Source organism: Nannobrachium achirus, assembly GCF_963921795.1.
Source record: "Nannobrachium achirus genome assembly, chromosome: 14".
Classification (NCBI taxonomy): domain Eukaryota; kingdom Metazoa; phylum Chordata; class Actinopteri; order Myctophiformes; family Myctophidae; genus Nannobrachium; species Nannobrachium achirus.
Window position 1 is genome coordinate 17432668 of NC_137821.1, and position 27464 is coordinate 17460131.

Consider the following 27464-nt stretch of genomic DNA (forward strand, 5'->3'; position numbering starts at 1 on the left):
TTGCCACATTCACGTTGGTCGAATATATATATAACATCGCTGAAAATCTGTGAGGGGATCTCCCGCGTCTCATGAGCAATACCTTTGCCAGAATCAATTAAAATATGCACAATGGGGGAAATCAATTTTACAACTACACCCAGCCGAAGGCTACTAAGATGACCTTTGCGATCAAGTGCACGGGGGGATAGCCATGTCTTGCTCAGGGACACTTGGACACATACAGTATACTGGGTGAGTCGGAGGTCCAACCTCCCAATACCCAGACAGCTACTGCACTCACTCAAATACGGACGCCCTGTAAGAATGGAGGAGGAAGGAAGAGGAGCTCACCTGGACCAGAATCCTGGGCCTCTGTGGTGAAGGGAACGACACGTTGTGCATGAAGTGAGAAATGTGCCTGTTGGGAGAAAAACACACACACACACACACACACACACACACACACACACACACACACACACACACACACACACACACACACACACACACACACACACACACACACACACACACACACACACACACACACACACACACACACACACACACACACACACACGTTAGTATTAGGCTACTATACTTGGGAAGACCTCAACATTTTAGGACGTCATAGAAAATGGCTGAAAATAGCCGATCACAAGGCATCACATAGATCAGCTATATGACATATATAACTAAGTATAAAATAGGTAAAAACCCTAACCCCGAACCATAAGCCTAACCTCTAAATACCTAACTCCAACCAGACTAAAATAAATAAATAAAATGTAAACATAAAACAAAATGTGTTCTTGCTAGGACCAGAACAATTGTCATCAGAATATCTATTTTTCAAATTCTACTATGACACACACACACACACACACACACACACACACACACACACACACACACACACACACACACACACACACACACACACACACACACACACACACACACACACACACACACACACACACACACACACACACACACACACCCTTTTCATACACTGGCTTGGTGACTCGTACCGTGCGTCCTTTCACATTGTGGCTTTATTGCTCCAGACAAAATAATCTACCAGAGTAAGCAAGTGATGTAATAAACCGTCCCCACAAATGCTCTGTCTCTCCGGCAACCGGCCTGTTCAGACAATCCTGTCTGAAGTGTGCGGTGTGCTGTGGGCGCACGTGACGTGAGTCACAGAAACGTGGTTCTTACTTTTCAATGGGCAGCGGGTGCGGCCCGGAGACGGACAGCTTGTAGAGGAACATGAGGAACTTGCGGAAGGCCTCGAAGAAAGGCCAGCGGGAGAGCACGCAGATGCACTTGTTGGTGTTGACCGGCCGGTTGGGGATGGGCTTCTTCTCCACGGTGGTCAGCAGACCCAGCTGGATCTTCTGCCTCTCGTTCAGCTGGTCCACCGGGTAGGGCTCGTAGAACTGGATGGCAGCACCGTACACCTTGGGACACACAGGACACACGTATGGACACTAGGGCATTCACCAAATATTAGAATATTCTAATATTCGAATGTCAAAGTCACTATTCGACACTGTTCACCGAAGTCGAATATACGCGTATTTACATTTTTTATTGAAAAATATATATATATATATATATTTCTTCATGGTTTATAAAGCTTGGCTAGATAGGAAGTCATAAGAATGAGTCGTCAATGCCCCTGGTGGATGAATTTGTTTAATGCTCTATACCAGGGGTTCTCAACTTTTTTAGGTTGTGACACCCAAAATAAACATATTTGAACTGGGGACCCCCACCCTGACAAGCACTTAGAATTGTAGGTATTACATTTAATGTGACTCGGTTCCACAGACAAATATTGTGAAAATAGCAGATCTACATGCTCACAACGCCTCGCGTTGCGAGGCGTTGTGAGCATGTAGATCGTCTATTTTCACAATGTTCGCCTCTTGCTTACTTAATATTTGACAGTTTGGCGAGTCCTGTCGAATATTCGACTATTCGAATACTTTGAGGTCGAATAATTAGAATACTAAAAATCACTATTCGTGAATGCCCTAGTATGGACACACACAGGATGTTAGGGATGGACAATAATGGACAAAATAAAAATTCTCAATATTTTCCACCACCAAATACCTCAATCTAGATATTGTTATAATATCATATTGTGACGATAACATACAATATCACGACCAGTTATGCATAACAGGGCGTGATACTGTACTGCTGTGATTGACGCCTTTTTTGTGTGCAATTTCTTTATATTTTGAACCATTTATATAGTCTAAAAAGAAAAAGAAAATCTATAGCATAAAATTAAGGCTGGTTAAAGTGGTTCAAACCAGCAACACTCGTACCATTACACAATATCCAAAATCCAATATCCAAATCCCAGACAATATCTAGTCTCATTAACATATCACAATATCCAAAATCCAATATCCAAATCCCAGACAATATCTAGTCTCATTATATGTAGTCCTTAGCGGCCATATTTTGGGTCAAAACACAGGTGTTTCAATTGTTTGATTGCATAGAACTAATACTCTACCCCAATCAGAACACCTGTGTAAGGCTGTGTTGACCCAAGAAATGGCCGCTCTTAGAACTACATTTGGCACACCCTATTGCCCAGCCCTACAGGCTGTACAGAACTTTATTTGCAGGGCATTCTATATGCGATTTATATTGAAAGAAAAATGCCTCTGTTCCTGTTCCTTGGCAAAGGAAGGAGCCTCCTGGTGGTGGCACTTTACCTTCTCTCCAGAGGAGTTGGTTAAGACAAACGTGGAGAAGACGGGCAGAGGGTCACGTGTGTTCGGCGCCCAACACTCGATCTGGGCGCCCATGGGCAAACAGAACAGGGGTACAGACTCTGACAGAGGGAAGGACTCATAGTCATCCTCTGGGTAACGGAAGATGAGGCCTGGAACGGAGAGATGACATTGCAAGGTTTAATGAAATAAGCAATGCAGGCGAAAAACGAAAGCGGGTAAAACAACAAATAAAGCAAAGATTGCAAACTTAACTGTTCAGCGTAAGCTTTCTGATTAATCTTGTTTTCTAATTTCATTGACCTCTCGTGTGTCTAATTTCATTGACCCTCATGGGAAAATTACAGAAGTCGCATAAACTTGTAAGCTCCTGGCACACTGTGAGCGTCAGACGTGCCTATAATCAAACAAACCCATTCTTTACAACTTTACAACAGGACTCTGAAGGCACCAACTGGTGGGGCTGTCACGATTATGATATTTTACATGGCGATTATTTGTCACTCAAATAATTGCGATTAACGATTAAATTGTGTTTTTGTCGTTTGGCTTTTAGGCTTTGAAGTTGCACATGGTAGATATGACACATAACCTAAATATAGAAAGAAATTACTGACAACTTTACACTTAGTAAAGAACATTGATAGTGGAAATAGCCGATCTACAAGCTCACAACGCGTCGCATCGCGACAAGTTGTGAGCTTGTAGATCTGCTATTTCAACTATTTTTGACTTTTTTAAAAATATATGAACATTTTTCAACATGGAAACGATTATGACGATTATGAAAAATAATCGCGATTATGTCAAATAATCACGATTAGACGATTATGTAATAATTGTGACAGCCCTACCAACTAGACACGTCAAAACCTGTTGACGCATCTCGCAGAAATCTGTTCTATTTTTGAGCCTCACACACACAGCAGGCCATCCAAAATTAGATTAAAACGCAGAACGGTAGCCTCTTTTTATTTCTTGACGCACGTCAGTGAGTCACAGCATTAAGAGTCAGAATAGATACTGTAATAGGCCTAGTTAGCCACAGTGCACATCGAAGGTTAGATTTTATTTTCTAATTATCTTCAGAATACCCACAGCATATTTATAATCGGTACACAATACATCACTCAGGATAACAGTAATGCAGAGTACACTAACTTTTGTGCATAGCTAGCAGTTTTCTTTTGAGCTTCTGAAGCGTTCTTGTCACTCAATGCTAACCAGCTCTTCAAAATGGGTTTAGAAAGAAGCTGAGCTGTTTGGGCCACATAGACACAAGGAAAACGTTGGGAAAAGCCCATGTTTTGTACTTTTATAGATTTTTCAAAGGTTTTTCTTCATATATAGACAGAAACATGCTTTGGGATAAGCTGTCTATTTTGTTTGGTTCTTCGTGGCAATATACCGAATTGACTGACTGCTTTGTATGAAAACGTTAAATGCTGTTTTCGTGTTAATGTCTCACAGTTGACAGTGGTGTAAATCATGTGTATAAACAATCATGTATATAAACAATCCATCTCTGGCAGTTAATGCCTGAGGCAAGGGTGTCGTGAAAATGAAACAATATCCATACTTTTATTTGCAGATGATACCGTTTTGATCTCCGAAACGGAAGGCTACAGGAGATGCTTGATCTGATCTCCTTGTGAGTGGTCCACAACTTTTATTCTGGTACATAAAGATCTACAGTATCGATCTATCTATCTGGTCACAATGGCAAAAATTATGATTATGAGTGCAGTCACTGCAGTGAGATCTCTGTAGCCTCTATAATTTGCCTGATCCGTCTTGACCCCCGAGTCTTGACCTTTGTTGAATGTCAGTGAGATGACATTCAAGACAAGACACAAAAAAACTCAATTCAACTATGCATGTACAGTATGCTTGCACAAGCAACAGGCTTTGCAGGAAGTGCTGTTTGCCTGAGATGAATACGCAGTCGGCGCACAGGAAAAAAGGCTGGCCAAAGATAAAGCCTGTGGCTACGCTCAATTTGTAAGTGCATTCTACAGTATGCATGAGAATGGGATAAATGACTGTTCCAAAGGCCAGCCTGTGGTTCATGGTCAAAACACCGCACATTAGCTCAAGAACCAGCTCCAATGTAATCATATACTGTACTATGTATATGCACTTTCCATCAGCAAACATTAAGGGTGACTGCTGTGACGCACGTTTTGTCCCTCTTAGAAATAATCTTTAGACATCATAGAGATGAGGATATTTATGGACGAGGAGGAATGCATGTCATTGCATTAGAAGAGTTTGACATTTGTGAGGCATTCTAATGTACACGTGTTGCTTTGTGAAAATGTCAAATGATTTCACAATGTCGCTGAACGTCATTAGGCATTGTGCAGCTTCTGAGGATTTCAATGGGAGCAAAAAAATAAATAAAACCCATGTCATTTGCTCTTATCCGCAGCACCTGCAAGTCACATCGCGGCTAATCACAAGAGATAAGCAGACAGCTGTGACTCAGAGCACGAGAAACAGCGGAGAAGAAAAGAAAGCTGACTGAAAAAGCAAGATCTTATGCAGGAAAACAGTGCTGAAGATGATACAATGAGACAGACCAAGAAAAGCAAAGCCAATACAATGCAAACCGGTCAAGATGCCAAGCAAAATTCAAGCTTAAGAATTACGGCTGGCGCAATAAACGCGGTTAGGCGATGCATATCGTGAGGTCAAGCCATTCATTTTCAGGCTGTTGAAAATTACAGGAGTGCTGTTGTATGACATGAAAGGTAAACGTCCAAACACATAATAAACAGTCATTGTTTATTTATCATCATTGACTTTTGGAAAACTGTCACTTCAGCTTTGGGGCGTGTGGGGGAGGGGGCAGTACATTATCAATCATATGGGGGACTGAAACTACAATGCAAGTTATAAAGGTAGCGTAACTCTTTTCAGTACGTTGTTTAGAGAAAGATAGAGGGAGAGGGAGGGAGAGAGAGAGAGAGAGAGAGAGAGAGAGAGAGAGAGATAGAGAGAGAGAGATCCATTTAATTAAAGTTAAATTAGCGGTTTCTGCCAACCTGCATGCTTTATATGGACAACCTCTCGAGCAAGCATAAATAAGGACTGTACCATTACATTCGTCTAACGTGGGAACAGGCATATGACAGCACTTAACTGTTAAAGAGGGCAGCCTTTGGGAATTACTTTTGGAAAGCCAATACAGGCAATTTTTGTTTATTTTTGACCCAGCAATGTATTGGCTTTCCAGTGGATGAGGCATTTAATGAGCATTGTAAATCAATCTCCCTTATTGGTTAGTCTTGTGTCAACGGTCAAGTGTTTTTATTTGTTGGGTTGTCACAGCACCAGATGCCAAACAACATTCCATGCATGAAACTCATACTTGGCATCGGAGTGATTCTCATTTGGATAAATTCAACATGGAAACGAGAAAGCCATCACAATAGAATCTGGCCTCAAAACTCACCGGCTTTGTAGTTTAAAGAGTTGGACGCAGATACCGATTTCTTGTAACACAGGAACACACTGGAGCCCCACTGGAAAAGTTAAGCACATGATGGTTACACAATTAAGTCAATGAAAATCGCCCCCCCCCCCCCCCCCCCAAAAAAAAAACATAGCATTTGTTGTTTGCATTTTGCAACGGAATATACAAGTCTTTGTATATTGTTGACCCGATTCTATACATTTCTCCTAAATCCTAACCGGTTTCTGAAAAAGCTATCTTTCTATGTCAGTGGTGCTCAAACTTTTTCATGTCAAGGATCCTCAAAATGATACGTATTTGGCCACGGACCCCCATCTCAAAATATTTAGTTCCAGGGACCCCTCAGAAGCAAAATTTGAGTTGACAAATGTTCGCTTTAATACATGTATTTAATACATATATTTAAAGATTTGCACACATTTTCAAGACTTTTCAAAAATAGCAGATCTACAAGCTCACAGGTGTGTACCTGCCATTTTTCAATGGCTAACGTATAAAATAATTTCAAGTCTAAATGGGCTAGTAACCGCTAGGCTAGCTGCATCTGGCCTCACCATGCCACAGTTGAGGTTCTTGTCCACCTTGCAGAAGGTGTGCGGCGGCGTCTCGCCCTTGGTGACGATGACGCAGATGTCGGTGACGGCCAGGGAGTTCTGCGGCTGGACGGGCGGCGCGCGGCGGAAGGTGATGAAGATGCGCTGCGAGTTGGCAGAGCTGTTGTTGACGTTGGCACAGCGGCCGTACGGGGTGGCCTGGATCACCTCGCAGCCCTGGATCAGACGCTCCTTGCCCTCGTACAGCACACTGACACGCACACGCGCACACACACACACACACACACACACACACACACACACACACACACACACACACACACACACACACACACACACACACACACACACACACACACACACACACACACACACACACACACACACACACACACACACACACACACAGGAAAGAGTGTTGCGTTTTAGGAGAGATAGACAGAATCTTCATCTTCAAAAATATGTATTCGATTGGATACTAGGGTATATGGATGTGCACAACTGACAAAAATCTAATTGTACAGTTCTTGGGAAAGATTTTTTACGCGGTTAGGGAATTTCTATACTGTTATATGCAAGATTCATATTGTACATTGTGTGTTTATTGGTCAGACAGACTAGTCTAGACTAGCAATCTACTATGTAATGCAACATAATGACACATTTATGATCTGCTATACTAGTTGCTGTGTATATTTAGTTTTACGATACATTTTGGGGGGCTTTTTTATGCCTGTATTTACAGGAAAGAGGGAGCGAGAGATGGGGAGTAAAGGCCAAGCAGCAAAGGCCGTCGGGCTCGAACCTGCGACACGCTGTCAGGCTACACCGAGCCTTGGTGCCTGGACTGCCATGATCAGCTATATTAAGAGTAGTGCAACATGAGGACACATTATTTATGATATCTGGAAAGGTCACACTGACTAGTCTGGGATCCCTTCACTTTCCTGGGTTTGATCCGGTCGGGAGCGGAAACCACGCTACGTCATGTTGTAGTACTCAAAGGACTACAATTTGGCCGGAAAGATCAAACCGTCAAAGGACTACAATTTGTCCGGAAAGATCAAACCGGATTCAGTTTTAACCCAAAACTAGAAAAGAAGATTTCTAAGAAATTTTAAGTGTGCCTGCACACTTTGCAACCTTGTGTAGCGGTTGGTGTTAGCATTAGCGTTAGATATTTTAACATTAGCATTTTTTGCATTAAACTTTAACGTTTTTAGCATTAACCATTTTAGAATGTTTATTAACATTAGCTTTTTCAGCATTTTAATTAGCATTTTAGCATACAGCAGTGTGTAACTATGTATGGCTTAATGACGCACCAAACGGCCCGTTGTAAACGAACACAAGGCTTTCCCCCGAGAAGGCCTGGTGACGCGAGGTTACACACTGACTGACCAGTTATTTAGACACTTGTGTGTCACTAGTCACTAAAGGTCTCTGATTGAAATAACGATGGGAAGGAGACAGGACATAATAATAGGATATCAACATGAATGCTGATGATGGATGCAGGCTGCTGATATGATTAAAACACCTTGTGATTGGTAGGTAAGAATGGATTTGACTCCGTCTGCCTGGATAGGGAAAGAAAGAGGGTATTAACATGACTGCAATTGAATGAAGCCGCGCGTTGTCTGATTGCTTAGATTAGAACGAGAACTAATGTTGTAAATGTACTTTGTGCAGAAATAGCGAACATGCAGACTGGTCTGTCATCTTTGCTCCAAGTGCCTTACTCTTCCGAGAGACGCCTCCACACCCTTAAACATTGTTAACAAAACAATGATAACTGTGTTGTTTATGGGTTAAGGTTTTTTTCCCCGCCAAAAATCCATGACTTTATTCAAATCAATTATTTATTATAATCGATTAGTTTGATTTAATGTTGCAGTCCTACGGAAATTAAAAGTAAAAACAAATCACTGCCTGCAACATTGTGTCAACATTGGGATGTGAATTTCATAAGCATCCACTTAGGAAAAGGGCAGGGTTTATCATTTATGGCCAAGTTTTGAAGGAGAGGGATGCGTTGTGGTGGTGAAATGAGTGCTCGGGGTGCAGGCACTCCTATTGCAACAGCTGAGGAGAGAGAACTCCCTACTAGGACTTGAAACCATAACATTGTGAGCAGCCATAGATAAAGTAATAACAGGTTCTGTGGATGTGACAGTGTGAGACCGACAGGCAGAAACAAACAGGAAATATGAAAAAGATATTCATCTCCGTGTGGAAGCAGAGATGACAGATTGCAGGGCAGTGCAAGGTGCTGGCATAGCTGGCGGAGGAATTGGCTCATGCACGCGCACACAGTACACACACACACACACACACACAGGACTCATACACCAGCCCCGACGTACTGAAAGTTGGGCTGGCATGATGATGAATGAATTTCATCATACTCATACTCAGAACCCCACCCCAAGCTGTTTTCCGTTTGTGGGGTGGGGAGCATGTGGTTCATCTGTGGATTCCGTTTACATGTGCGCAGAAGGTGCCCAATGTGACCTCAAAAATCCAAATGCATACTTTGTCACACAACAGTGTTAAGTGTTGAACTTAAGAGACCTGTGTGTGCGTGACAATGCCTTATCAATCCCACCAGGTGGACGGTATATGTGTTAGGGCTCCAAAGATACTGATAGTTTTCTAAAAAAAAAGTAGCATACATAAAAGAATTAGGATTGGATTGTACCAAGATATAAAAAGATTTAGCTACGGTGAATTTTGTATTTCAATAGCTCATAACAACTTTCAACCTGGTGGTGTCACAAATGTCCAAACATTGTGCAAGCTTTTCCACTGCGTAGCACCATCGTACAATTAAGTTTAGGTTTCATCGAGATAGTAATGCAGCCTTCAGATCAGCCTTCATTCTTGAATGGAAATGATCCCGTCACTGAGCCAGGCACTTTGCACAGTGAGACAAAACAGAAATCAAGATAATTGAGCAACTCAAAAGCTTGGCTCTGAGTAGTGAGAAATGTATTGCAAGGTGGGTCAGTTTGTGGTCAGCAACACTGCCTGCATCAGTAGGGCTGGTTTTTCTTTTTGAAGCTCTTGACTCACCACCCATGCATGTCTGAGTGAACAGCACACGCAGGCGCACAGCCGCACACACACCCGCCTTCCTGGGGGTAAACCTATCTCCAACGGATAATGTGAATCAGACATACAGAATTTACAGGCTGACTCATTAAATCTCTGACATTTTGGGCAGCGGTTCTATACTTGATCTCCTTGGCTCTTCTTCACTTTTAGCTAAAAAATATGTGTCTTTGTCTGATTCAAGAATGATGGTGGAGCCCAGGTCAATTTTTCATTCTTCCTGCCAAGACTTAAATTCATGAAAGCATTCAGTCATCGTAACGTTGCTGCTGTCCGTAGCCTCATTTGTCTTGCATGGCTGCAGGGTTTACTGTACTGACCAGTCCCCTCCCATCTGCCCAGTGCCAAGGGGGTCCTACAGTCTTTGGCAGTGGTGGAAAGTAACTAAGTACATTTACTTAAAGGAGCTATAGTCAACTTTTTCTAGAAAAACGGATGCTAAAATAAAAAGAATGTTTCGAAAATATTTTATAAAAAAATAAGCTTCATACATGTGTTTCTATTCAAAAAGGACCATAAAAAGCGTAAAATAATGATAAAATAATAATTTTGGCCTTTGTCAGACCGACACTTTGTTTACATTCTAGTATATTCTTTGTAGTGTCGCGCCCACACACCAAAATACCTAGAGTGGAATCCGCCAATGCATTTCAATGAGAATGGAGCGTTTTTTTTTGCCAGTAGAGGATCTCTGCAAAAAAACGCTACATTCTCATTGAAATGCATTGGCGGATTCCACTCTGGTTATTTTGGTGTGAGGGCACCCTAACAGAGTATTTCTATATTGCAGTATTGTTACTTTTAGTAAACAATGTGAATACTTTTTCCACCACTGTTGGAACGAGACCAGTGAGCGTCCACTCTTTGTTCTTCACTCAGTCAACACGTACAACATGTACAGTACGCGCACAGACTTCCGACATGTAATGCATCCGCGTGAAAGAAAATAACCTGTTGTTGCTGCGAAGTGCACCGAGGTTCCCTCTGTATGAAATGTAATATAGAAAGTATGACCTGACCTGAAAACAGATCTGAGAGTACTGTGAATAATAATACCAAAAGGCAGGCCAGGAAGTGGACATAGTGTTACAGCGCAGATACAATGTTCCTGTAGCCTTGCGCTCTCTCTCTAGCGATCACCGCTCCATTCACTGCCAACAGAGCGCAGGATGAACCTAAAGAGGCCAAGAGGACAATTGCCGGACAGAAACTCTTAATTAACGGCGACAAAAGCCCAGCCCAAGTTCCAATGGACACAGTCAATCGTGAAGCGCGGAGGCCCAGGCTAGGAATGTTGGCTTTTGCTGGTGGCAGGAGTGTAGAATGAATAGTTTACAGTTTAAACGTATAGTATTTTTCAATTATTCTTTCAAGAGGGAGATGACGTGTGATCATTGGTCATCAAGACAACAGGCTGGCCAAAAATATGTAGTGACCTTCTACCCACCTGTACCATAGGGCTGTCACAATTATTACATAATCGTCTAATCGTGATTATTTGACATAATCGCGATTATTTTTCATAATCGTCATAATCGTTTCCATGTTGAAAAACGTTCATATATTTTAAAAAAGAGTCAAAAATAGTGGAAATAGCAGATCTACAAGCTCGGCTATTTCCACTATCAATGTTTTTTTTTAAGTATAAAGTTGTCAAATATGTCAGTAATTTCTCTGAATATTTAGGTTATGTGTCATATCTACCATGAGCAACTTCAAAGCCTAAAAGCCAGACAGAAATGTAATTGTCAATGACAAAAACACAATTAAATCGTTAATCGCCAATTATTTGAGTGACAATTAATCGTCATGTAAAATGTCATATCGTGACAGCCCTACTGTACCAAGACTTCCTGTTCAACCAAAACTGGAACGCCAGGTATTCCAAGAAACCCAAAAGGCAATAGTTAACAAAGACAGTGAAACAAAGACAGTGAAAAAAAGACAAAATAAGTTCCTAGTCGCAACCAAGGCCCTGTCACACTAATGGATGATTAGGCCTTATTTTAACAATGACAACCGGTTTCCAAAAAAGCTTGGACTGAGAAACGGCTGGTGAACTTGAAATGTCTTTTTGAACCAACAATATGGGTCGTCCATGAACAATCTTTGCTTGGCAACAAGTTGGAATCCATGAATGTATGCCCCCCCCCCCCATGCACCCCCACCCCAGAGCTGTCAGTGAGTGGTCCTGTTCAAGGATTGTGTAATCTCTTCTGAGAAACATGATCTTCTGTTTCCACTCTATGCAAGCAGGGCTGCATCAACACATGAGCATTCTACAACACACAATTCTATAAACAGAGATACAAACAGTGAGTCTTCACAGCCCTTATACTGTAACTAGGGCTGCAGCTATCAATTATTTTCTTAGCCATTAGTTCTTTGATTAATAAAATAATCGGGAAGTGTGTTCTTGAATTATACATTATATATATTTTTTTATATACATTGTTGACCCCTTTCTGTGAAAAAAAAAATGTTTTGTTTATTATAGTTTATTTACTTTTATCTCATGTATAATTTGCAGCATTTGTTGTGTCCGGTTTTGTTCTATGTGTAGTTAGTGTTTGTCAAAAAAAGGGAAAAAATTCATGTAACCTACTGTACCCAAATAAATAAATATATAAAAAAATATTTGTAATATATCAACAAATCGATTAACCACTATTGTATGCTTTGTCACACAACAGACTGTCCTGCAAAAAATAGAAACAATAGCTGATCTACAAGCGCTCACTACGTGTCACAACGCATTGTTTTGTCACTGGGTTTTTTCCAAGTGTAGTAAATTATCGTTTTTTAAATAATAGATTCAACCTGTTTAACTGGTGCACCCCTGGAACTAATTACATCCCAGTATACCACCAATAATATCCCACCAATTATGCTGGCTAACATAAATAATGTATTTCATACTGCAGCCCATGATGTGAATGACATGCTCACACAAATATACAGGAGGGGAAATCCTTTGAGAGGGACCAGCAGAGTGCAGACTTGTGTAACTGGAAACTCCAGTTTGTTGCTAACAGTTGAAATTAAGCTAGCTAGGATCCGTCTAGTAGGAAGTGTCGCAACTTCTATCATACACGCTTTCTTTCTTGGCCAACACAGACGACCAGCTCTAGACCATTTAGGCCAAGAATTATTGAATGCTTTAAGCAGTGAAAAATAGCAGACATACAAGCTCACAGCGCGGCACCGAGTGCCGCGCTGCGAGCTTGTAGATCTGCTATTTTTGAAAAAAGTCATGAAAATGTGTGCAAAACTTTGAATATATGTATTTTCAAAGCGACCGTTTGTAACTCAAATTTTGCTTCTGGTTGGTCCCTGGAACTAAATATTTTGAGATGGGTGTCCGTGGCCAAATAAATATCAGTTGATATTTCACATGAAAAGGTTTGAGAACCACTGACATAGTAGTCTCTCAAGAACAGACTAACTGAGCTCCAGTTAAGTGAAAAGTACCTTTTCTTTGACGATGGCTAGCCAGATTGCTGACATAGAAACATGGGTTTAAAAAAAAAAAAAAACCTTAGAAGGATTCAAAAGACACTTATAGAATAGGGTGAAAATTCTAATTGTCACGATTTTTCAAAAATAGCAGATCTACAAGCTCGCAGCGCGGCCCTCGGTGCCGCGCTGTGAGCTTGTATATCTGCTATTTTTCGATAGTTAAAGCATAAAATAATGATACACAAAATGTGTACCCATTCTAAATGGGCTAGACAAAGACCCAAGTTGTACAGAGAGAGAGATGGCACAGCAAAGACGGTTGCATCATTCGTTGTTATGGCCAAATAAAAGATTACTGAACGTGCTTTAACTTTTTATTGACTCAGCCAAAAACAAAGGTTGAGTCAGATGTTCTGGATGATTCCTGTAAACTGAATTTGTGTGTTCACACAGCATAGATGGGAAAAGCGGCCACATCAGTGAGACATCAAAAGCAGACTGCAAATATTTACCCAGTAAGCAATAGCTTAGGCCATGATTCAGGAATATGATTGGCAAGTAACGGACCACCACAATGGAAATAATAAGCTCTCAAGCTTTTGTGTGTTATCCCTTTGACAGATATGTATAAATATTAAAGGTCATTGTATATGCACATTTCTCAATTAAAAGTAATTCTGTGTTTAGGGACCGTTGTTAGGGGATCAGTTATTTGTCTAAGTTGAGGTCGACCAAAACTTTGTCAGTTGAATGATTAAAAAATGTTCATGCTCTTTTCTATGCACATGGTGTTGGTAAACTGTACATACAGTAAACATGGCAGTCTATATCTTTCAATGGCCATGGCTAGTGTGAAATCAGCATCAGAATGCTCAGTTCTCAATCTCATCAAGTTTGTGCCATGACTGTGTGCAACACTTTTACACATTTCTTCATTAAATAAACAAATACATTCGTCGACAACTTATAGTCGACAACTTATGACTAATAGTACAAGACAGCGGTCTTCAACAGGGGGTCAGGGACCCCTAGGGGGTCCTCAGAGTTACTACAGGGGGTCCTCCAAATATGTGTGATAAAAAGTTTTAGAAAGAATCTCCTTTTTAGCCAGAACTTTAGCCAAAAATAGCAGATTGAGGTTTGGTGTAGAGGGGAGAAGTATTGAGAGTTCAAGTGATTAAATATCTGAAAACACAAATTGAATGAATCCAAAATACACTGATGATTGTGCTGTCAAACAATGAAACAATATGATAAGGTATGATAATCTATGATAAGGTTTGGGGGTCCCTGCTTCATTTCTCTTTCAACTAAGGGGTCCTTGGCCTGAAAACGTGGTCTAAAATCTACTTTAGAGGAGAAAAGTAGGATGTGTAAATCAATCACTACCTTTGACAAACATTGTTCCTCTGCCACATAAGTTACTTCTATTACAACTAAACAACAGGCCTAACCCTATAGCTTACAGTAGTATTGAGTGGCATGAACATTGAACATGCCTCAGGCAGGGGATCTGGAGAGAGATTGAAACGTATTGTTATGGTTTACAGGTTTTAATGGGGCTATGGAAGGATATGTTTCATCTCCACTCTTACCCAGTTTACACAGACAGCTCTGCAAGAGAACGCTTCTGCACACATGGCCTCCTTTTAGACTAAGGTTGCATGCGGTGGTGTACAGTAACTAAGTACTCAAGTACTGTTCTTGTATTTTGTTGTGTCAGTATTCACCATTTTCAATACTTTTACCCCACTACATCTTAGAGGAAAAAAAAACTTTTACTCCACTAAAATCATATGATTTAGATTTTTACAAAACACACCAACCACTTCAGCCGGATACTGTATACATTTCAAAAATAGAAGATCTACATCTACAAGCTCGCTATGCAACGCATTATGAGCTTGTAGAACGGCTATTTTCTAAAGATTTCTTATACATTTTAAACTTGTGAGATAGGATTCTGCACAATGAGTACTTTACTTTTGGCAAGAATATGTTGCTGCCGTTACTTTTGTACTTTTACTCAAGTTCTTACGGAATACGGAACTTCTACTTGTAAGTAACATATCGTCGTTGTCCAGTGGAAACCTCGTATCTCCAAGTTTCAAATGTGTACGTTTTAAGTAAAGCCCCGCTTCATCATACAAGGCCGTCGCACAAAAGTAGTGAAAACAGCAGATCTACAAGCACACAACGCCTCGCGGTGCGAGGCGTTGTGTGCTTGTAGATCGTCTGTTTTCACTAGTTTAAATCATTTTAAAAATGATAAATACAAAACAAACGGTTTTGGACATACGAGGTTTCCACCCGACAACGACGATATGCATTGCAGTATTGATACTTTTACATGTAAAACATGGTTGCATGTCAAGCATCACAAAAAAAAAACCTTGCTGGGATTTCAGCTTCCGTGCCACCCAAGGAGTTCCCGGCAGACGCCAGGGTTGCATCATCACAAAAGTAATCAATAGCGACGCCAGCAGCCGTCTATGGATGACACAACTCCCAGCTCCGACCCAAAGCCTTTCACAGAATGCACACACGTGCACATACAACTGAAAACAGACAGATAAGCCTGTGTTCTACTTTGTTATACGATGGATGGTATTGCAGACAGAAAATACTAATAGCCGATCTATAAGCTCACTGGCTTTGAGCCAATAGATGGGCTAATTTTGGTCCACAACATTGTCGCGCCACGGAGCTTAAATTAAAGGTAAGGTAAGTGATATTTGTTTTGGGTCAAATTTTTTTCAAGGTTAAAGCTCTATATTGTGATAGTTATCATTGCTATATGGAGTTTGTGTTCAGTAACAGGGGTCTCCCCGTCTCTCCAGCTCTTCACTAAAAAGAAAATAAATTTTTCAGGTGGGGTGCCAATTTCAGCCAATCAGGAGAGAGTTCATATTCATCAGCTCGGAAATTGGTATCCCAACCAAGGCTGAAAATGCATTTTCTGTTTATTAACAAGTGCTATGAGAATATAGAGCCATTTAACACTTACTTAAACAAATCAATATCACTTATCCCAGTGGTTCTCATTTCAGGCCAGGGACTCTCTAGTCTAGGTTCTTTGATCGGGGTCTGAACTCTGAACTGACCCTTACAATTCTGTAACTACAAATGGAACCAAATGAATCCTAAAGGGTCCATTTGGTTCCATTTGTACGCTGTCAAAGTTAATGGGAGAGACCTTCACATTTCAAAGTTTGAGAACCACTGACTCATCCTACCGTCAAGCGATAGATAGCCCGACTCACCCAATGTCGATGAGCGGGGCCTTCCCCCGGCCCCTCTTGTAGCACAGGAAGAGCTCGGGGCTCTTGAGGCTGCCATGGTTGAGGTTGGCCTGCTGGCCACTGTAGGTGCTCTCGATGCAGGTGAAGCCCTCGGGGACCGTCTCGCCCGCCGACTTGTTGATGACGGCCAGGTCGGTGATGGGGCCCTTGGGACCGCTGGACTTGGTCTCCGACAGGTCCTGCTCCAGGGGCGTGGACTTGTCCGTCAGCCCGGCCACCACAAAGTAGTCGGTCACCCGGTGACCCTTGTCCTCGATCATGGCTGGGCGTGCCTGCGTGGGGAAAACAGGGGAAGGTTAAGGTAAGGTAAGACTAATCGGGCACGGAAACAATGTTCATGTTATAGAAGCCTGTCGGAAGAAAGGGTTCAGCCTACCTTCCGTTATTACAAGCAAACATTTGGTATGGTTTGTCTAGCTGGAAATCTAGCCTTTCCTTCCTTGCAACTGCTGCACACTTCCTGTCCATACATGTAGTGTAGGTCTGTATCACACAGTATCAGACTTAACGCTGGGAGGATACTGGGGCCATGGCCACGCCAACGAGAACACTGGCACGGTGATAAAAAGTGCAACCACTGCGATAGTTCCCACTTTCTCAGCCCTGGGCTGGACCAAACATGCAAACAACACACACACGCACAGAATGCCTAATGATAATTGTGTGCAGTGCAGTAAGCGCGTTCTTAAAGACGGTTACGCCACCGAGAAGCAAATAAACTAAGGAATGAATGACTAGGGGGGTCTCGACAAGGGAACGAGGATTTGTACACAGGCAAGCACTTTTGTCATTGTATAGAGCCACACCATTCCAAATGAAGACACACACTGAGAGTTAAGGCTTCTGGTGGCTAAGGAGATGAGCGGCAAAACAGCCGAGCCTTGAGGAATGCATGAAAATGTCATTGTGAGCATAAATCAAGACTTAAAAAAAAGAAAGAAAAGAAAAGCACTCCCGTTAAGTAGGAAATTCCATGTAATGCCTTTCTTTCCATGAGGGGTAAAAGTTACAATACAAAACCTCTAGATTACATTTAAAATATGTCCCAGCAAGGGGGACTTAAAAGGGGGAATTCGAGAAACATGTACCTAATTAGAAACATTATACATGTATACACTGAAGCTGATGGATTCAAGTTTTGAGTTTCAGTGCATCAATCAACGTTAGGCTTCTATTCTCATTTCCCTTTTGAAACACTGAGGACTGGCGCAGGAGGAAACGGTTTGCACACTTGTAAAATGTGCCAACTTGAAAGACTTGGAGAAAGGAAGGCGATGACTCAGTAAAGTACTATCTTTCTAGTAACTGCCATCAATTTAGGGTTGGCTTCAGTACTCAATAATTGCACTCATTTGCTTTTGCATGAAAGAATTACAAATAAATCAATTTTGTCTTCTTATGCCTGCCAGTTTAAGCGAATTCTAAAGTAGACCTGGGTTCGATTTGATGGGGGGGGTGATTGAAGGAAATCCATCCATGGATCTGTCATCAAGACATCACATCAGATCACGCGTCAGCGTGACATAAGGCATCACGCTTCATGTCATGCTGACATGTGACACCTCATTAACCTTTAATGAGGCATGACGGACGGACACGATCTGCAGGTTTTCATACTAGTAAGACGCCTCAGGGCGACAAGCGCCATGTCTTCTCTAGGCCATCTGGCCAGTGATATCGGACCAGTTACCCATATATGGAGACCCCTGGTAGGCTGGTACCCATATATGGAGATCCATATGGAGATATGATGTGAGAGCCCAAACATGATTACTCAGTTATTCATTATGTGAAAGTCCTACGATGTATATGACATCTGACATCATACCCTTTTATGCCCATACATGGACAATGGACATCCCTGTCTGTAGAACCAGCCACTCAGATATGTGCTGTCTTGGCCATATATGGATTCTGCCATATTTCTGTTAGATTTTTCTGTTAGATTATTTCTGTTAGATTATTAAGCCCATAACTCCTGTTAGATATGGGCTTAATATTGATAACATCAGGGAACTCCATATATGGGCATAAAAGGGATTATGTTAGTGTGCCATCACAGTGAAGCCAGAGCGTGATGTCAGAGTGGCAAACCCATTATGTTAGTGATTCCCCTGACATCACAGTGATGTCAGAGCATGTCATCAGAGCGACAAACCCATTGACCGTGAAAAAGTGTACATACACTTCCCGACGGCCAGACGGAGTCAGCATGTGCCGCCCGTTTCCCATACTAAACTGCGACCTTCGGTCGCAACTAAATAGCAACCTACAGTGGCCAAAAAAGCCTGCAAAGACATGAAGTTGCACATTATGAGCGTGACATGTGGGCATTGTGGGATGTCTTTGAAAGTGGATGCCCATCACTCATACCCGGTGTAGCACAGCACAAAGACAACACGTCCTGCAGTCCAAGACAAGCATTGGGCTGTTGGAGGACACGTCAAAAGCGACACACGGGGGGGGATATGGATGTGTAAGAAGAAAGAAGAAGGCAAACATCCATACCCCCCGCCCCCACTTCAAAGAGCTCTGAGGTCCCACACAGGAAGTTCACTTTTTCCAGTGGTGACTGGTGAGTCAGCTGCAGCAGGAGGAAAATTAAACCCCTTTGAACCGTTAGAACTGGAATGAAGACATCGGATTTTAAGGATTTCAACACAGCTTTATATTATCCAAGATTCATTTATAGGCTTTTCAGTTTTGCTCTGTAATCTGGTATTGTGTTCAGAAAAAAAAGAGCCTTCAAATCTTTATGCTCAGAAAACCCATGAGATATTTTATTATTAAAAGAATAATAATAAGGGAATAATAAGAAGTGAATCCCAACTTTCTATTGAGTTGACTGGAACCATGCTCCAAAAAAAGCCTTTTCCATACAAGTGGGGAGAAGTATTCTTGTGTGTATGATTTTAAAAGAAATACATTTTAAAAATATACATTTTTAAAAGAGCACACACGATTAACAAACAATGTATTGCTTGTCCAAGCATCGCTTCATGAAAGTACAGGGAGTGATAAAATATGGTGTCAACATTCAGGAAAGACATTTGATGGAATCTAAATCGAGTGAAAGGCGTTCAAGTTCAGAGCCCTCTACGAGAAAGAGGACAGTTTTGGATACGGAGCCGATGTGACCATTAACCACTTTGAACACCAGTATTCTTATTCTGGGGGTGCAAAAATAGCCGATCTACAAGCCCACAACGGGTCACAAATGTGACACGTTGCAATCTTGTAGATCAAGCTTGTAGTGTCCAAGTACACAGAGCCAATTCAGATCAGTCCAAAGAAGATTTGGGAAACACTGGTCTAGAGCAGGCCCAGGGTTGGGCAACTTTGATGATGGAGAGGGCCAACTATACTTTCACACACACTCCAGAGGGCCACAATGCATATACAGTCAAAAGTAGCCAATCTACAAGCTCAAAACGCGTCGCACATCTGCTATTTTTTTATTGGAATCCTGAAAAGTAAAACTTTGTATTTAACTTCAAATGCATTTATATGTTCTTATGTTAACTTTATGAACTTACATTAGGCATACAAATGACTAGTACTAGTCATTAAGCTAATATAGACTGAATTAATAAAAGCGGGTTATGTTTGCATGTTTGGAATCGTAACAGCTGAAATCTATCAGTATTCAGATGTTAACCTGTGGCTGCATGAAGTGAAGGTGGGGGCAACATGTGGCCCGCCAGTTGGCTAGAGCAGTGGTTCTCAACCTGTGGGTCGGGACCCCCAGGGGGGGTCACCACATTTTTCTCACTCAACAGTAAACATTGTTTTCTCATTCAACAGTAAACAAACCAACAAAGGGTTTAAGTGTATACCGAGGGTATCAGCAACGGGACAATTTTAAGGACTTTTAATTACATCTAAAATGACAAATTATACAGTGGTCAAACTGTCAAATATTAGAGGAAGAAATTGTGAAAATAGCAGATCTACATGCTCACAACGCCTCATAGAACCATGTTATACAAAATGTAATTCCTCTCCTCAGAGTGGGGGTCCCCCCCCAGTTAAAACCTTTTCAGGTCACAGCCTGAAAAGGTTTGAACCCCAAACGTTTGCAGCAATATAGAGAGGAAATAATGAAATGAAAAGCTCAAAAATAAGAGTTGCTGAGTGAACTGTAAGGGGTCCACTGTACTGTATTGTCTCAGACGGCCACTGAACTAGGCTGCTTCCGGGCGCCCGCTGGCCTTAGTTTGGATGCCTGGCGGGGTCGCCGGTTCGATTCCCGATCCGGGCGACCTTTGCCGCGTGTCACTCCCCAATCTCTCCACGCATTTCCTGTCAGTCTACTATCCTATCAATAAAGGCATAAAAGCCCCCCCCCCCCCCTTCCCCCCCAGAAAAAAAGAACTGCTTCCTCTGAAGTCTGCCACACAGACGACACACCAGAACCTCCAAACAAGAGCTATTGCTAAAGTAACTATGCTGGGGCCCTATGCAGAATAATAATAACTACAATTTAAAAAAGGAAAACGAAGACTTCTGTCCAACAGTTTCTTTTTTTAGGAAGGTAAGAGAAACTTCCAGAGAGTAATCATCATTTGCTATATATGGAGGAGAAAAATGAAAACGCTGTGTAATTAGAAAGTATGACGTGCCACACATTTTTTAAAGCGTTTTTGTGTGTGTGCGTGTGTGTGTGTGTGTGTGTGTGTGTGTGTGTGTGTGTGTGTGTGTGTGTGTGTGTAGTGTACTGGCTACAGTGCACTGCAGCACAGGACATCCGTTGGCCTGGGTTGTGGAAGGTAAGGGAGGAACAAGAAGCTATAAGTCAGAAGAATATTCCTCTAGTCCAGTGGTTCTCAAACTTTTTGGGCTTCAGTGCCCCCTTTTCCTGATAGCGGAAATCCAAGTACCCGTATTTTCTGGACTATAAGGCGCACTTAAAAGCCTTTAATTTTCTCAAAAAACTACAGTGCGCCTTATAGTCCAGTGCGCCTTATATCATTCATTGACATTGACATTCCCTTTAGCACAGCTCCATCTGTTGGATGCATAACGCAACGGTAGCGTCTATTATGTGCGCCTTATAGTCAGGTGCGCCTTATATATGAAAACAGTTTGAAAATAGACCATTCATTGACAGTGCGCCTTATAGTCAGGTGCGCCTTATAGTCCAGAAAATACTGTACCCCTTTTAACTCATTTGCTGCCAAGCCCGAAAATCCCGTAAAAATCCCATTGTACCTCCCTGCCAAGCCCGTAAATCCCAAAAAAAAAAAAAAAAAAAAAAAAAAAAAATCATTTTTTTTTTTTTTTTTTTAATTTTGACCCCAAAAAATGTTGTAGGCATGATAGCAATCGCGAAATCGCATGTTTAACCCCCATAGCAACCCCATCTTTCAAGCATGGCAGCCATCTTTGTTTACATTTTAGGAAAACATAATGGCTGTTATCTCATGAATGCCTGAACGGATTTCCATTCGGATTTTTTTGTTTGAAAGCTGTGAGCAATGTGGACACACGTGGTGCATGATCTAGGCATGGGTGTGCATGATCCGTGCACTATGAATTACATGGAAGTCTATGGAGACTTATGGCAGGTGGGAGTACGAAGGTATTGTTAAATGGCAGCAGATGAGTTAATCGACAACAACATTTTGACTAGAAAATGCTGACATCAAAAGTCCAGTTTTTATGTAAATATTTTGAAAATAAAAGTAAGTACCCTGTTTTCTATTCAGTAACAGTAAAATTCGTACTTAATTTGGTTTAAAGCTTTACAGAGCAGCACGTTTTCACATACATTGGTCAATGTTTTAAACATATATTAAACATAATGAACCATGTTCTTTCAAGTACCCCCGTAGTACCTCTGCGTACCCCTGGGGGTACACGTACCTCCATTTGAGAAACACTGCTCTAGTCCATTGGTTCCCAAACACTGGGTCGGTTTTTGGTTGCCTACATTTTGTTTTTAATCAATATTATTATTTCAAATGCAATGATTTTTCTGCGTAACTTGAACATGAATGAATAAAAACTATGAAATTCCATAAATTAGAAAGCGAATGTTTAAAAAGTAGTGAAAATAGCCGATCTACAAGCTCATAAAGCTGCGTGAAGCGAAGAGTTGTGAGCTTGGAAATCTGCAGTCTGTACATCTCTCATGCTCATGGTTCAAACTTTTTACTCTAGCTATCAATAGTTTTTTTTTTTATCCCCAATGATTGACAATATAGTACTCTCATGAGACAGTAATAGAGAGATGGATAAATCCTTGAAATCTATGCTATTCTTTAACAGCTTTGCAATAACAATAATAATGGTCTGGAAGCAGCCAACTCTTTACAAATAAAAGGTATTGAGTGTCAGTTGTACTGCCATCACAGGCTTACATAATAGCTTTAGCTCTGAGCAGAAAAAAACAATGCAGTTTGATGTCATGGTCCAAGCATTTTGAATGAATGACTGCGGCATTCCATAAACAAAGACAAAAGAAAAAGAAAGCGCCTGGAACAATGAGGCCTGGGTGGTATACTGAGTGAGTATACTGAGTCACACACTTCCAGGTTACTTTGAAGATGTCCAGCGACTGTGGCTTGCAGTGGTAAAACATTAACCGGCTGGGGCTCCTGTGGAGTCCGCTGGTCACACGTGGAGAAGGGCACATGAAAGAAAACTCACCGCACTCAGTTCTTAGGATCCGCTTGATTTTAGGTCAAGTCAGTGAGGGGGAAAAAAAGAGTGGGACAGAGTCTTCTGACTCATGACTTCAACTACAGTACAGTTGGGGGGGGGGGGGGGGGGGGGGGGGGGTGGAAGAATCATTTGACTCATGACTTCAACGACAGTAGAGAAAAACAACTGTAACCTTTTCCTGGTAAACCTTTTTTTCACTTTGTACATTTACTAATTTACTCTTTTAATTTGCTCAATATTGACCTAAACATAAACCTTTTTTATTTCTTGTTGTATACTCATTTACTCTTTTAATTTGCTCAATATTGACATAAACCTTTTTTATTCCTTGTTGTAAATTAAGTTCTACCAACAAGTCAAAAATGATTCCAGATGTGCATTATTGCAAGTCAGCAAAGAATGTTGTTTGTCCTAGGGAACTCTTTCAACACCCAATGCTTGCTGTGCCTGCGACAGAGAGATGTACAATGGAAATCTACACAAACCAAAGCGTTACTTATTGCTCCGAGTGAAGAGACTTGCTGCTCTGTATCCACGGTTACAACTCAGTGGTCAAAACCTCCCGGAGTCTGGTCCAGTGCTGAGTGAAGTGCAGCTGTTTCTAGATGCTGTTGTTTGCTTAATGACAAACCACACCATTAAATGTGTTGCCCAAGACTGCGTATTAAACCACTATTATGCCATCGCCTTGTCTATTCCATAAAAAAGGTACCACCCACCCAATACTTGCAAGTATTTGGATAATTAAAACATATGTATCACAGATACAATTTGGGTAGAGGTCTTGTCATTATTTTCTAAATGTGTCTCAATATGTATTGGAACATATTGGAAAGCAATTTCGTTATATTCGGACAGTTGATCCTTATTTCCCAATAAGTCACTCAACTCCTACAAATGTACTGTACACATACAATTTAAAATCTATTTTCAAGCGATTCTCCTTAGCTAGTCCAACATTGTTGCGGGAGTAGTAGTGCTGGTGCCACTGGTTTATAAAGATTGCAAGACTGCATGCTATGACATCCTCTGTCCCACTCACGCACACTCGTAGAGAGAGAGAGAGAGCAAGAGAGAAACGACATCAGACAGACACAGAGAAGCAGTGTGGGTACCCTTGACCACAATATATCCCTTCTCGCCACTATGACACATGCTCATGCCATGCATGCATGTGTGCCGGACTCAGAGAGATAGACTGAGCGACAGAGAGACCTACGATGCGTGGCGCTGTTCGTTTGATTAACACCAACATCGTGACAACATTCCCCACGTTCCTATGACACACGTGTGCACCAGACACTGATAGAGGAAGAGAAACATAGTTTGACTTTAGCAGACAAGAGTAAATATTAATACAGTTTTATGTCACTATCTTTATGTCACTTTGGACAGATATGGGGGGCCAGGATGTTCCAGGATGATTGGTTTTCCCAGTCGGCCCTTGTACAAACCTAACTGAAACAAGGAATCAAGGACCGGCAATATCCTTCTAGCCATTGCTCTACTATGCAATGCTGTTCATACAGTACACGATATATGAAGCACTTTGAATTACACATTAGACATTACTATGTCTATAAACACAGATTCATTGATTGACTGATTGATCGAGATACACATTCACATCTATTGTAAATGAATATTAGATGAAGGTTGAGTACAACACAGTACTTAGTGCTTGCACGAAGCGTCTCTATATTTGGGCATGATAAAATAGGTCTGGGAAGAACGCAGACAATAAATATACATCTGCAGGTTGGCAGACCGCCCGGCCAATTTAAGTTTAATTTAATTATCTTGCGCCGTCACAGATCTCTCCGTCTGCAGTGTCCACAAGGAAAGGAGTTATGCTACTTGTATAATTTGCATTGCAGTTTTGTTTAACAAAATAAATACTGTATATTTATTCAGCTAATCTACAGTATTAGCTGTGCCAACATTGCTCTTCATAAACAGTTTTCATTGAACAGTTTTGTCTCGGTTGTAGGCAGTCTCACCGTCACTCACTCACTCTCTTTATCTCTCTCTCTCTCTCTCTCTCTCTTGACCCATTCATTATGTGCTCCAACCTCAACCAGCGTTGCACACACGTTTTCCTCTCTCCCCACCAGTACGCACACAAGAGCTTTTTCCAGTCAGTCAAATCTCTTACACTAACATTGTTTTTGGAAGATTCTTTTATTTTTTCATTGTTTATTCATATAACTAACGTCTCTTACATAAGCATCACCACTTACTGCCATGATGTTACTGTCTGCTTAACAGACACTTTTCATTCACACTCACCCTTTACCATACCATATATGGTTTGGGATCTCCACAATGTTTGATTTGGCACAATAATTGTGTGTTGACTAGCATGCCACCCTGTATGACTTGTAGTTACAGGTAAGCTTTGATATTGTACACAAATATACATCAGAAATGAGAGACTAGAGACAAACATGGTTCACAAAACCTCACAGTGACCAGGGTAAAAAGTGCAAGATATTAAATGGCCAGTAGACTAACTATGCATATCACACAAACATGTTGGATTTTAATGCTCACTGGTCATATACCACCAAATCAGTACATAGGCCTACTTTGAGATGGGGGTCCACGGCCAATACAATTTTAAAAACAATTTTGGGGGTCCTTGACAACCACTGATTTAGAAGAAGGTTATAGAATCGGGTCAAAATATTCAAAGACTTGCACAATTCATTTTCACGATTTTTCAAAAATAGCAGATCTATAAGCTCGCAGCGCGGCACCGTTAAAAGCATAAAATAACGGTTAAAGTAATAATGCGTTCCTGGTATTAGGAATTAGGGATAATACCTAAACAGTGGAAAAAAGGCCACATCAGAGCGAACCCCTGTGTCCAACAGGCAGCTTGTTTTGAGCCATCAGCTCTTAGAAAGTGCTTGTAACTTAAGGAAGGCCAGCGACAGGTCATCGTGACCGCTGCCGTTGCCATGAAACTGCTGACATCCTGCATGAAGGAAGGGTGACACACACTCTTTCAATAAGAGATGAAGAATTTCAATTAAAAGTCTTAGCACTTGGTTGGGGGAATTTTATCCAGTTTGTCAAGGGCAATGATCTCTCGTACTTAATGGAGGAACCAGGTGTGGGGTAGCTGCATTCCCTCTGCGGTCGTTTGTCCGGCCCTGTGGCGTGGGACTCTGGGTGTAAATAGTATATGTGCTCTTTGTATCAGAATTATTTAGTATTCTTATGTGTCGTGTTAGTGTCAAGTTTTTTGGTTGTTCTTTTTGTGTGTTGTTGTATTTTTTTTTTGCCTGTTTTGTCTGTATGTGATCTTTTATTGTCTTGTATTATGTTGTTTTGTATGTCTGTAAAAAAAAGAATAAACATATTGTTTAAAAAAAAAACTTTAGAAGGCAATAGTAGCCAATCAGGAGGGAATATGCATGGGACAGATCCATGTTGATGACATGACTTTAGAGATACTGTGTACCGCTTTGCGTGATTTTAGGGCAAAATCTGTAGGAGCAGTGTCCAAAAATGTGTTTTGCAAGAATCGGCCTCATGGCGGCACTAGAAGAGGGCCATGTGAGAAATGAGGGGTGAGATTGTGGTTTGGCAGCCAAGGAGTGTGTGTGCAAAGTTTGGCATGGATCGGGGGCAACGGTGGCGGAGATATGAGTAGGGCAAAAGTGTGACGTGTGACAGACAGACAGCCGGTGGAGGTTTTGATAGTAACTGCGACCGGACGGTCGCAAAAAAGTGCAGAGAGCTAGGGCAGAGAGAGAGGAGACATGATGCAAGACATGAAGGGTTGGATTCAATGTAATCTCAGTAGTGAAAGTATTCCACAAGTGTTGCGCTGGGCATCCCCCCAGCGCAACACGGTCACCTTGGAAAACCTAGAAACAAGACGGAAGGAAGGAAATGACACCAACGTTATTTTCTCTACCCTGCAATCAGTGCCCGGCAGATTCATCATCATTCATTAATTTCATCCTACTTCCGGTGTGAGTTTGCCACCGAGTGCTAAGAATCTGCCGGCTGGAATCGAGTGGTAGAGAAAATGACGTCATTGTTGTCATTTCCTTCTGGCTTGTTTCTAATGGCTTGTTTCTAATGGAAAACAAATAAGTGTTGGTCAAATAGAATCACATTTCTGTTACTG

The 27464-nt window shown here is 41.5% G+C and overlaps 1 protein-coding gene across 2 annotated transcripts in view; it reads right to left on the minus strand.

Annotated features, from left to right (window-relative positions):
* Nucleotides 1-27464, minus strand: part of dennd4c (DENN/MADD domain containing 4C) — an 85582-nt gene that overhangs the window by 39378 nt on the left and 18740 nt on the right. For both annotated transcript variants that reach the window (XM_080742195.1, XM_080742194.1), the window contains exons 2-7: nucleotides 16616-16926; nucleotides 6780-7029; nucleotides 6205-6274; nucleotides 2730-2899; nucleotides 1207-1448; nucleotides 334-400 (exon numbers count right to left, since the gene is read on the minus strand). In XM_080742195.1, coding sequence (XP_080598321.1) covers nucleotides 334-400; nucleotides 1207-1448; nucleotides 2730-2899; nucleotides 6205-6274; nucleotides 6780-7029; nucleotides 16616-16914 — 1098 coding nt within the window. In that variant the 5' untranslated portion in view covers nucleotides 16915-16926. The remainder of the gene's footprint in view (nucleotides 1-333; nucleotides 401-1206; nucleotides 1449-2729; nucleotides 2900-6204; nucleotides 6275-6779; nucleotides 7030-16615; nucleotides 16927-27464) is intronic.